General features: G+C 43.1%; 1 protein-coding gene across 4 annotated transcripts in view; it reads right to left on the bottom strand.

The window, feature by feature from the left end:
* Window positions 1-13,519, bottom strand: part of NBEA (neurobeachin) — a 1,052,497-nt gene that overhangs the window by 810,346 nt on the left and 228,632 nt on the right. For all 4 annotated transcript variants that reach the window (XM_082246613.1, XM_082246612.1, XM_082246614.1 and 1 more), the window contains exon 2: window positions 7,919-8,150. In XM_082246613.1, coding sequence (XP_082102739.1) covers window positions 7,919-8,150 — 232 coding nt within the window. The remainder of the gene's footprint in view (window positions 1-7,918; window positions 8,151-13,519) is intronic.

The raw sequence follows: 13,519 nt of genomic DNA, 5'->3' as shown, positions 1-13,519 counted from the left end.
TGGTTGCTGTGACTGACAGAGTGACAAAAATTGAAGACAAGATGGGGGAGTTTGCCAACACATTTAACGACATGGTAGATGCCCATAACGACCACGATGACAAAATAATATGGCTTAAATCTAAAGTGGCAGACCTTGAGGATCGTTCCAGACGGAACAATATCAAAATCAGGGGCATACCCGAATCGGTTAAACCTCAAGATCTGTCTGAATACTTCACTTCCATTATGCAGGACTTGTTACCGAATGTTGCACCCACTGACCTAGCAATTGACAGGATCCACAGGTTACCGAAACCTAAACACATTCCAGACAAATACCCCAGAGATGCTATCGCCAGAATACATTTTTACACTGTGAAGGAGAGGGTCATGGCACGGATGAGGAAGGCAGTGGACCTCCCGGCCAGCGTGCAAGGCCTGTCACTATATGCAGACTTATCTGCTCACACCATGAACAGGAGAAGAAATTTGTTAACCGTAACAAAACCCTTGAGAAACCACCATATCCAGTATCGCTGGAACTATCCGGCAACACTTCTAGTCACTAAAGGGGACAAGGAATTCAAAATAACAACCCTGGAATACGGCATTAACCTGCTCCGTCAGTGGGGTATACTGGACTCTGATGATCCAGACGTGCAATGCCATTCTAGGGGCCCTGATTGTTCTCCATCCACCTGATTGAGGACTCCTACCAGCAAATATACACGTGCTTCATATGGGAGTTGACCCTCCATTCATTAAACCGTCAAGTTATGAATATCCGGCAGTTCTGTTCGGCTGCTTATAGTATTTTTGTACTAATTGCCCCAAGTTAGCAGATTCTATTCTGCTCAGATTTCCACCCGGATATCGTCTATTTTTTACCTACAGGCGCCAACTGTTCCTAGCGCCTTGTGTTGTATGTGTTTACCCCTTTTATCACTCTTCATATTTTGTTTCTGTTCTTTCTTTTGACTATTTTTGACGTTCGCACCTTGCTGTGCTCACACAGTTTCAAAACACCATGTCTTTCAAACTGACATCATTGAACGTTCGAGGTCTTAATAGTCCGTTTAAACGTCATATGCTATACAGAGAACTTAAAGCACAAAAATGTGATGTCATGCTCGTTCAAGAAACCCACTTCTGTGCAGCTACTCACCCCATGCTCAAGTTCAAGCAATTCCCACATGTCTACTATGCCAATGGCCCTAAGAAAAGAGGGGGAGTGGCCATCCTCTTTAAAGACTCTGTGGATTATAAATACATTTCACACCACTCTGACCCTGACGGACGTTTCATCCTGTTGAAGTGCACGTTAAACTCAGTCGCATATTCCATCATCAACGTCTATGCCCCCAATACTAACCAAAATTATTTTTTAAAGAAGCTATGGAAAAGCATTAAACCGGATCTTTCAGGATTTGTGTTGCTGGGAGGGGATCTGAACTTAGTACCTAAATGTCACCAGGACACTTCAAGAGATCATCCAAAACATCCCCGCAGAGCGGATTTATCCAAATTTTTGATTTCCTCAGACCTGCAGGACATCTGGAGATGCCATCACTCCTCGGAGAAGGACTTTTCCTTTTTTTCCAAAGTTCACTCCTCATACTCCAGAAATGATGTAATCCTCTCTGATAAATTTTTGCTACAACAGGTAGTGGAATCTACTATAGGCCAAATTACCTGGTCGGATCATGCTCCAGTCTCAGTGACTATAGGCCCTCGGGTCTGCTCCACGAGAGCCAACAGATGGAAAAACGATATCAATATCTTTTGTGACCCGAAGACTTCCTCCGAGGTCCAAGTGGCCCTGGAGGAATTCTTCCGCACCAATGACAATGGGGAAACTTGCCCGTTTACAATATGGAACGCCCATAAGGCATTTATGCGAGGTTTCCTCATGTCTAAAAGTGCAGCTAAACGGAGGCAGCAGTTGGAAGACATATTACAAAAAATACAACAGTTAGAATCTCTTAACAAACAAAATCAACTTCCGCATATCACTGACCAATTGACGCAGGCCCAAAACGAGTTGCGCTTGCTGCTACTTGGACAGCATCAAACTCAAATTCGTAAACTGAAAGCTAATTTTTTTGCTCACGGAAACAAGGCTGGCAAACTTTTGGCCAACCACCTAAAAGACGAACGCATCCTGAACCAAAACCAGCATCTCTATGCCTGCACAGGTTCATTCTCTGTGTTTTGGGCCTGGCGCAAGGCTCAAGGGTATAGGCACATTCTATACAGCTCTCCAAGATAAAGGGTCATTTATCAAAAACACCCATCATCTCAAATGGGAGGGCGAACTCAATCAAGAATTCACCACTAAACAATGGCTAAACTCATATAAGCTTACCAGAGCACACACTAGGTGCTCCAACTTCAGGGAAGGGCTTCAAAAATTGCATCTCAGGTGGTATAAAACACCATACACTATTGCCAAATACTCTCCTGAGGCATCTAACCTATGCTGGAGGGAGTGCGGTCAAGTGGGCACCTTGCTACATGTGGTGTGGTCCTGTGTATCTCTGAGAAGTTTCTGGGCCTCTGTATCCAAACTTATTGCTTCCATCACAGGAATTCTAAACAAAGTTACGGTTGAGCAGGCCATCCTGGGTATTAATGTAGACAGGTACCCCCCCCAGTTTAGGACTGTTGTTCAAAATATCCTTTTCGCTGCTAGACTATCCATAGCTCGTAAGTGGAAATGTGCAGATGTTCCCTCGCAGAGGGAGGTCATTCAACTTGTGGGAGAATCTTTTATTTATGAAAAAACCCTAGCATATACTGAACTTAAAGTGAGACAATTTCAGGCCAATTGGTCGATCTGGAACGATTATTTTCCCAAACATAGCATGAGCTGAGCCCAACTATAAGTGGGCGGCGGTTGCGGGGTGGGCAGGGCGGAGGGAAGCTGGACTCAACACGGGGGGTGGCAGCAAGTTCCCGGGACGGGGCACCCCTATCGAGCCATACAAAAATTACTACTTAAGGATAAATTGTAGAAATGGGTCGCATGTCCCTCCGCCCTCTCCTCTCTCCTCCTGATCAGGTATTGTAGTAGCATACATTCAGATGTTGGCTAACGGGTTCGTTTACTACAATTATCCCCACAAATGTTTCCAGTAAGGGGCGGTAGGCCTCATATGTGTGTTTTCTAGATGGCATTATATATTACTTGTTTGTTTGATGACATTGCAATTCTTTCTTCTTTTTTTTTTTTTGTTTTCTCTATTGAACGCAAAGTTGTGATATGTACATTGCTTCGTTTCATCGTACATGTATGTTATTCCTGTGTTTTATTTTATTATCTGAAAACCAAATAAAAAGATTTAAAAAAAAAGAAGCATTCTTCCTACTGACCATCACACTAATGTATCATAAGTTTTAAGTTTATATCAAAAGATTAAGGTTGGGTTCACCCCATATGCAATTGGATGCGGGTTTCCCCACATCCAATGCCCATGACAGCAGAGTGTGACCGGATTGGGTTCACCACATATGCGAATTGGATGCAGGTTTCCCCACATCCAATTCACATGACAGGAGAGTGTGACCGGATCTCAATGGAGTTCACACAACTGCAGGGTGACCGCAGTCCACAATTGTAAAGGGTCTTGTACGTCTTTGGTTTGGAGTTAGGTGCAAATTCATGCAAAAATTCAGCCTGATTCACACCTGAAAAATCGGTGAACAGGAACGCACTGGACCCCCTGCTGTGAACCACGGCTGCAGCATGTGCGAACCCAGCCTTAGTCATTTACTAGTGGTTCCCTGACCCCGAAAAGTTATTACAAGGGTTTGTTCCTCTGTGTTGAAAAGTAAAACCTAGTATGCACGATCAGAAATTCGGACAAAGAATACCGCTTTGGAAGCAATTGTACGATAATCTGATTGTTAGTACATTTTTGAGAGCCAATCACGACAGTTCATCCGAAATGATCCGAAGGGACAAATGCGATTTTCATTTAATCAGTACAGTTTTTTATCTGAAAAAAAGATCAGAAGAGCAAGACCATGCATGCTCAGAAAAGAAAGAATGCATAACAATACATTACATCACTTCCAAAGTTGTATTTTGTCGTACGAGAATTTTCATAAGTTTAGTAACCATTATTATATAGGACTAGCATCAGGGCATGCTGGGCAGTTGCCCAGGGGCCCCCACTTGCCCGGGGGACCCCACCTGCCCAGCCCCAGCTAAGCATTAGTCCCGACAGCCGTGTCCCGCCTGAGGGGTGACACCCAGGGCCGGCCGCCGGACTTCCTGCGCCGCTTACTAACACAGGGGAGAGGAGCAGAAGGCACTGAAGCAGAACAGGAGAGAGAGAAAGAGCAGCAAGGAATAGAAAGTGGGAGCTGCTGGAGTTAACTTTCTAGGTTAACGAGCAGGTAATTGGTTGCTAGGACTCCCTAGCAACCAATCACCTGCTGTTAACTTGGAACGGTAACTCCGGCAGCTCATGCTGTCTATTCAGGGCTGCGGATTCCTCCCTGCTCTGCTCTCCCGCTCTGCATGTAGAATGCCCAAATAAGGTAGGAAGGGAGAGAGCTGGGAGGAGCTTTGTAATGTAAAGGGGTCCATCGGGGGGGCTGTGCAATGTGAAGGGGTCTATGGGGGGGCTGTGTAATGAAAAGGGGTCCATGGGGGCTGTGTAATGTAAAGGAGTCCATGGGGGGCTGTGTAATGTAAAGGAGTCCATGGGGGGCTGTGTAATGTAAAGGAGTCCATGGGGGGCTGTGTAATGTAAAGGAGTCCATGGGGGGCTGTGTAATGTAAAGGAGTCCATGGGGGGCTGTGTAATGTAAAGGAGTCCATGGGGGGCTGTGTAATGTAAAGGAGTCCATGGGGGGCTGTGTAATGTAAAGGAGTCCATGGGGGGGCTGTGTAATGTAAAGGAGTCCATGGGGGGCTGTGTAATGTAAAGGAGTCCATGGGGGGCTGTGTAATGTAAAGGTGTCCATGGGGAGGTTGTGTAATGTAAAGGTGTCAATGGGGGGCTGTGTAACGTAAAGGGGTCCATGGGGGGGCTGTGTAATGTAAAATGGGTCCATGGGAGAGGCTGTGTAATGTAAATGGATCCATGGGGGGGCTGTGTAATGTAAAGGGGTCAATAGGAGAGGCTGTGTAATGTAAAGGGGTCAAAAGGAGAGGCTGTGTAATGTAAAGGGGTCCAAGGGAGAGGCTATGTAATGTAAAGGAGTTTAGAGGGATGGGTGGGGAGCTGTGTAATGTAAAGGAGTCCATGGGGGGGGGCTGTGTAATATAAAGGGGTCCATGGGGGGGGGGCTGTGTAATATAAAGGGGTCCATGGGGGGGGGGGCAGTGTAATAAAAAATGAGCTTTGCAGCACAATGGAACAGCAGCAATTGAACTGGCTTTCACTCGTGTATAGAAGATGACATCCTGAAGACCATTGACTTCAAGCCAATTATTAAAGAATTCTCTACCAAGAAGTATCGCAAATTTAATAAAGAATTCATAGTGCTTTTTCTGTCATTTCTTGTTTTTCGAGCTCGTGTTCTATTGTCCAAACATTGTGTTAATGTTTAAACACTGATTTTGTTGGAGGTAACAATATAGCCTTATCAATAATTAGCATTTTTATTCTTGTGGGTGATTGTGTAGGCAGGGCCCCAGTGCAGTGCATTGCCCGGGGGCCTATAATACTCTTAAGATAGCACTGACTAGCATGCCAAAAAAAAGAAGAAAAGGACGATCATTCATCCGATTTTCTCATCGTATGTACAAGGCTTTAGGGTGGTCTAAGGCCTTGCTGCCTCTGACTGCTAGAACTGAAGTCACTGCAATGTAAACTGTTCTTGCTGCAGAGAAAACTGTTCTTTAAAACCTATCAGTTATCAGGCCATCAGTCATTCATAAATCAGTTGGTAGCCAAGATAAAGAAATCAGCTCCTCTATCAGCATGTTGGCCTCCACACAGAGACAGTTCTAAATAAGGCAAAGTTGGTCAGTATTAAGGAAAAATAATCTGCAGGGATTCTACAGGCAATATTGGTGATTAGTCTTGACTTCTGCTTGTATTTTATTTATTTTTTTCAGTACAGCATCTACAGTTTGGCATAAGAACCAGTACTGTGCTCTGTGGTAATGCATGTTATGTGTGTTGGCACGATGCAGTTAAATTTATTTTGGTTGGCACCCTAATGCACCTTCTTTCTAAAACCATTTGTGTAGCAGTGCAGCACTGCCAAAAATCACAGTTTTGTGCAATTTGTTGCATTAGGCAGCCCATTAAAATGCAACAGCTGCCTTACTGCAACTTACATTAACAAGCTATAACGCAGTGCATTTACAGAGAAACAGAAATGGTACAAATTCAAATAAACGCTCATCCAGAAACGATGAGCAACATAGGTTCAAAATGTCCATTCAATATACTAACTAGTATTGCTCTCTTTGCACTTGTTACTAATGTATGTAGATGTCCTCCTAGGTGGTAGTGTGGATATCATGCCCTGTTGCCAGCCCTTAAGTGGCAAAGGTGAGCACTACTGCTAAGAGCTTCTGTAAAAGACAACAAAAAGTGCACAAAAAAACAGGAAGCATAGGTTTTTTTATTTACCAATCTGACTGATGCTGGTCAAGAAAGGTCTACATTCTACATGTATGCTTCACTAAATTTTAAAGATGCCCAAATAAATTCTGCCTGATAGACATTCAGATCTGTATTCAATCTTGCCGCTCACGCTCATTGAGAAAACAAATCAGATTTTTCTTCCTTGGAAGCAAAAGAGGCTCACGAGGCTTGTACTCAAACACTTAGACTAGCAGAAAAAAGCAGGAAAAAAAAAGAATGCCTCTTGATTTGGAAGACACACAACAAGATGTCATAATATTTGTGGGCATATTTGTGGGCAGACTAGAGGTTGAAGATCAGGAAAGCAGTCTGACATCCAAAACCCATGAAAGTCTAGTAAAAGTTTTATGTGATTTTAAACGAGCACAAGTAAAACATGATTCTTAACATACGTAAGACATGAATGGCTCAACCTTCCAATCAGCCACATGTAAAACCTATGACGGGCAAAAAAAATGCTGCATTGAGAATTGCATCTCTAGAATGTCTAAACCAGGCTTTCTCAACCTTTTCAACAAACAAGAGCCCTTGAAATAACTTTCTGGTCCCTGGGAACCTCTGCTAAAAATGATTAGATCTACAACTCATTACACATTAGTGTGATAGTCAGTAGGAAGAATGCTCTTTATACTTATTGGGAAGAATTACCCCCTTACAGATAGCTAAAAAGATCAATGGTGTCGGTGGGAACTTATCTGAGAGGTAGAAACTGCTCGATGCTCAAGGAACCCCTAGTAACCTCTGGAGGAACCCTAGAGTTCCATGGAACCCTGGCTGAGAAACGCTGATCTAAACCATTCCAAATCAGTTGGTTCCTGAATTAGGATTTAGGGAGGCAATTCAGAGACACGACAGGATTTATTCTAAGGCCCCGTTCACACTGGGGCGACGCTACTTCCCGGGGCGACCTCCGAGGTCGCGGCGCGCTGCTCGCGCCGCGACCTCGGAGCGGCCGGCACGGACTTCATAACATTGAAGTCTATGCAGGTCGCTCCGGGTCGCCCCAAAGAAGCTTCGGACCCTTTTTCTAAGTCGGAGCAACTTGTGTCGCTCCTATTAGAACGAGTCAATAGCTTCTCAATGCAAGGCGACCTACGGCGACCTGTCAGGCGACCAGGTCGCCTGACAGGTCGCCCCAGTGTGAACGGGGGCTAATAGTTTTATTTTTTCTTTAATAAAGAAACATTATCAAAATGAGCAATGTCTAATAAGTAAGGCTTTTTTTATTTATTTATTTTTATTTTTTTAAGAGGTATGGATGCTTTTAAAAAGAAGTCTAAAAAGGTCTTTAGACAAATGACAAATTAGTACTTTTTATGTAGATACCTGCAATCATGTCATCAACAGAACTCATTTTCAGCAACACTTGCTCGATGAGGCCGACCTCAGTGCTGGTCTGTAGGTTACGAACACTCTTCCGTAGAATGGCTGTGAACATGCTCCAGATCTCAGCCTGGCAAGTCACATCACAGTGCTCCAACAGCTCCGACATGCAGGTAATGCTCTCTGCATCTTGAATAATAAAATTCATCTCCAGATCAAACTCGCCACCGACCAGCTGCAGAAAGAAACAAATATGATGAATATTAATATCCACTGTATTCACTTACATACAGAACAAAAAAGTATGGCAAAAAGACAATAATCAAAAGTAAAAAATATATACTAACTGCATGCTAGGGAAAATATGTCAATTTAGGGCTTTTTTTCTCAGGAAATAGCTGTAGGAACTTAACCACAACCCTCCAACCCCCCCCCCCCCACACACACACACACACCCACACACCCTCCAAACCAAATTGAATAGTGGGTGTGGTCAAATTTTACTAACAGTGACTGGATCTTAAAGGGGCACCAATAACCAGGAGTTAACTGGGTACAGAGTTTGGGGGTGGTTTACATTGAGAGTGCAGAGTTTAGGAGAACGCTATGTGCAGAGATCGGAGGTGCGTTATGTACAGTGTAGAGTTCAGGGGTGCGCTGCATGTAGAGTTCAGCCTTCTTCCACAGATGCTTACCCCTGCATCCCCCATCTCACTTTCACACCTATTGAGCTCTGACCTCTGAATGCAACCCCCCCCCCTCCTCCATTGCCCCCATCTTCTCCCCTCCTTTAAAGCTCCACCATCTTCCACATGTCTTACTCGTATTCCTTTAGTAAGCTGGATAATCTCCGCCTCTCTCACTTGCAGGGAGATCATCCAGAAGTGGTGTAGACATCAACACTGTGCCCGAGCACCTGCATCTCCCTTGTCCCCATCCAACACTAAGTAGTAAGCCGCTCAGGAGATCAGATCTGTGGGAGCCGTTGGGAGACACAGAAGCCATTCTTTTGTGTTCACAAGTGATAGTGGTGAGCTGGGAGCAGAGGGCCTGAGCCAGAGGTGGTGGAACTAAGTTCCACCAAGTTCCAGCTGAAAAAATGCCCTGTGTGAATTCATTGTATTAGTTAACAAGATATGAAAGAAACAGACCAAAAAGCTTGTGAAGTAATTGAACATTTATTTCTAATGAATGAGCAATGTTTATCCTGTTTGTGAAGGTTGAAGCTTTCTACTCATGAGATTATTTGTCAATGGAAACCGGCCATGCTATACATATCTGCCACAAATATATTGGCTTAAATATCTATTTGGTACGTAAAACGTCTGCCAGTTTATGGCTGCAGAAGATATTGGTGTATATCAACTCACCTACAATATTTAGTTTGGGTTTTGGCACACGCTGAGGAGCTTAATTAGGCATCGGTAGCAAAATCTCCTAACAGACTGGCTCTGCACTCTGAACCAAAGAGTTTCTCCACCAAGGCTGCATTAGGATATTCAATGCTTGATTTGTAATAAAACTACATAACTCCTTAAGGACGTGCAAGACCGCACGCAATGGCAATGTTTTACCAGGAGAAAATAATCAGGGTGTCCCTGTGTGATGTCAGAAGCCAATAAGTGATTCAACTCGCCAGCTTTACCAAAAACTAAAAACCAGGAACACCACCAGGCATGTTCAGGCATCAGATCCGGTTTTTGTAAATAAACCTGGAGAGCCAGAACCGCAATTTTAAGCATCATTAATGAAAAAAAGTCTATCCCTACTGAAGAGATTTTTACCATACATTCCGCTGTCCAAGAAAAAATCCTCTCACTGTAGACAGAGGCACAAACAGGATCCTGAAAGAGGTAATCCTCCCTTTCTTCCTCATTTTTCCCAAGAACTAGTGTATGCTGAGTTAATGTAGAACTAAAGGCAAAACTTTTTTTTTTTTTGGATAGAGTGAAGAGGGAATATAACTCTTGTCAGGATTTCAGTGCTTTATGTGCCCCTATTGGGAAGATTTACCCTCACTATTTGTCCTGTTTACCATAATCATTGAAAGTGAAAGTAAAAGAAATTACCAAACTTTGGGTTGACACTAGAACAGGAGTAGAAGTGAAATCCTCCAATGAGTACACTAGTTCTGTTGACACCCCGTAATTCCCTCACTTTGGAAGGATTTCCTCTCACTTCCTGTTTTGGCTATGGGACAGGAAGTGAAGGGAAATCTAGGACGCAGATGAAAAAAAAAAACACTAACAGGGTTTATAACCCTCCCTTACTCTATCCAAAATAAAATCTGCCTTCAGTTCTACTTCAAAGGATAAGTTCACTTAAAAAGAAAAAATTCACTTTTTTTTGCAGGTAAAAAAATGTGCATTTTTTTTTTCCTTAGGAGACAGCAGAGCATTACACCCGCAATCAGCAGATGACATATACTGAAGTGCAGGAAAAGTAATGAACTACGAGGGTGTTCATCAGTGCCCTCAAAGTTCATTGAGAACTACAACCAGTCTGCCGCGGTGGTAGACAGAATTTGTAGTTCATTTATTCAGTGTGAATAAAAAACGGAGATGTATGGGTGGAGCCCGGCACACCTAAGCTGTTTTTAAATTGTGACAACAGGTGCAAAAAGATCTCCCACTCACTATCACAGGATGGAGTGCTAGGAGAGGTGCACAGCAACATGTTACACCCTAAATACAGGTGTAACATGCATCATGTTACTAAAGCTGAACTTGGCCTTTAAAACTCCAAACCGTAGAAAACAGTGCCTGTGCGGATATCACAGATACAATGGGTTTCTTAGTTATCTACACTTAACAAAAAATGCCATTTTATATCAAAGAAGCTTTTGATCTGTAAAATACACAAGCATCTTGAGCTGCAAATTGGATCATTCTAATGATACTCTTCCTGTTTAAAGCTAAAAATGAATCTTATATTTACCTCCCCTGGTTCCTCTTTTTGCCCTCTTCAATATGCTAATAAAACCTTTCTATTTTTAGGTGTTATCACTGTTCTTCTCTATGCAATACAGGTAGACCATGGTTGGTGGGAGGGACCTGTAGGGTGCTGTATGCAATTTACATAAATCCCAGCACCCTGCCTTAGTACTGCCCTCAAAAGCTCTGATGCAATCGGGATTCCGGTTTTGAGAGGAGTTATGCAAATATCAAATGCCTTAATGGGCGAATGTCAGTCTGGAGGGGTGGACTTTAAAGGGCAGGCTGCAATTACATACAAGCCATCCTAGGCAGCATTCACATGCAATGCTGAGCCTCCATGACTGAAAGAACCTCCAAAATCTTCCAAGAAGCCCATTTGACAAAGTTCAATCCAATTAATTTTAATCCATCTATGGCCAGCTTAGGGCTGGGAAAATAATAGCTAGATGATGCTGGATGTCCTCAAGTCAGGAAATGAAGGGGGGCAATCTAAATTTGCTGCAGGTTCTAATGCACATTGTGGGAGGCTAACAGTGTACAGTAAAATCTGAATAGGCTATTTCAGTATAGGAGAGGTACCTGTACAACTGTGGAGTTCAGCTTTAACATGTAGAGAGCCTCAGTTAGCCAGTCTCAATCTATATAAACAGAATCAATAAATCAACATAGTTAAGTTTAAGACCCAAGGTCACTGCTTAAAAGGCTCAAAGGAAAAATCTCATTTGTGTACACAAATTAATTCTCTTAAAAGCTCTGCAGGAAACCAAATGCACATGATAATTGCAGAGGGAGAATGCAGGGAGCTCACCAATTAACCTTCTAAAGTGCAGTAAGTCAAACAAGCAAGGGTAGAGTGAGCGGCCGGGGTTGGGGGTCTCCACTAGTGACCTCCAACCTCTCTCATAACCACAATGTCATGAAACGAGTGTCGGTATCCATGAAGACTCCTCTTCTGAAGAGGTAATACAAGATTGGCTGCGGACATTCACCTATTGAGGGGGATAAAAGTCCCAGCAAGTGCTATCAATCTTGGGAAAAGGCAATTGCAAAATACTATATGATTAGATGCAGGATACATACAATTAAGACATATGAAAACAATGATCTTCTCTTAATTCCTACCTTTGGGTCAGATAAATATGCCATTAAGGCATCAGTGAAAAAAATACTTGCTAATGCTGCCAGAAATTCCTGTGGACTGTTAAAGTAATCTGGAAGAGATACCTTCTTATTTTCTAAAGCTGGCTTTACACTTTTCAAAAGTCGATTAGTGGGAGGCTGTGGACACCACTCCACCAGACATCCATTAACTGAAGAATCTAAAGCAGGCCATAGATTATGCAATTTTCTTGCCTTCCGCTAGGAAGGCAAGAAAATTGCTTGCTGCCCCCATTAACAAAGTCAGTGCTGATGGGGGAAACCCACAGCGCTATTGTGTTAGGCCGTTGGGGAGCCTTCTCTGCCGGTAGAACACAATGGTCACTGCTGGCAGCTATAGTGGCTGGCAGTGATCACATGAAAAAAAAAAAAACAACAGGCTGGTTGTACTAAAGCCAATCAATAGATCAACTTCAGTACAACCAGCCTGCTGATAGATGGATTGAATCTTTAGCGATCCCTCTATGGCTGGCTTATAAGGAGTTTGGTGGAAAATTGTTGGCAGAGCACTGCCAGCATCCCAGATACTGTTTGGGTATTCTAATAGCCAGTGTCACTTGCTGTCAGAATACAATGGCCACAGCCGGAGATTCATCTACCCACGCTGTTTAGCATGGATCCAGGAATCGGTTTGATTTCTTTAGTTCAGCATGCAGGCTGATTCAAAGAAATGTATAGGTGTATTGCAAGCATACATAGTGGAATGCGGTTTCTACTGGAGCCACACTATTTTGCAAACTAAGGGTCCTTTCACACGGTCAGTTCCGTTTTTTTATCCGTTCAGTCACTTTTTTTTTTTTAAACGGACACGGATGCACTTTTGTAGGGTCCGTTCCGTATGTCCATTTTTCATCCATCCGTTTGTATGTCTATGGGATTGCGGACGTTAGCAGGATGACATCCGCTGACATCCGTTTTTGCGTCTGTTCCCTTTTTTAAAAACGGAAGAAAAATAGGGTTCTCTTCCGTCTCAAAAAACGGAACTTAACGGAATGGAAGCAAAACGGATGTCAGCAGATGGTCATCCTCTAACGTCCGCAATCCCATACACATACATTATGTCTGTTTTACATCTGCAAATGGATGGGACGAAAAATGGACATACCGCCCGTGTGAAAGGACCTTTACTACACATTTACACTAATTTCTAATTGATCTTTGTTTTGTTTAATTACATACTGTACATAGAGGTTTATTGGCCAATTTATCAGTGTTGAGGTCTAGGCCTAAAAGGTGCTCAAACATATCCTTCTCCCCTGTTTTCCATGAAATGTGTAGTGCATTTGACATTAGAAGGCATGAAATAGATTTTTTTCAGCAGGCTGAGGATGCAGCAAGCCCAGGCTCATTCAGTTTGGGCTCAGAAAAAGCACTTTGCAAAACAAAAAGGAGCTTTTCGAGTGCTCTTACCTTAAATTGGGATTTGGTTGCTTCTCTGTAGTGTACACTTTCAAGGCCTCATGCATTTGACTTTTTTTTCAGCCCGTAAACACACCTTTATCACATTCAT

This window comes from Pelophylax lessonae, assembly GCF_965119305.1.
Source record: "Pelophylax lessonae genome assembly, chromosome: 2".
NCBI lineage: Eukaryota > Metazoa > Chordata > Amphibia > Anura > Ranidae > Pelophylax > Pelophylax lessonae.
This window is presented reverse-complemented; position numbering and strand designations above follow the sequence as displayed.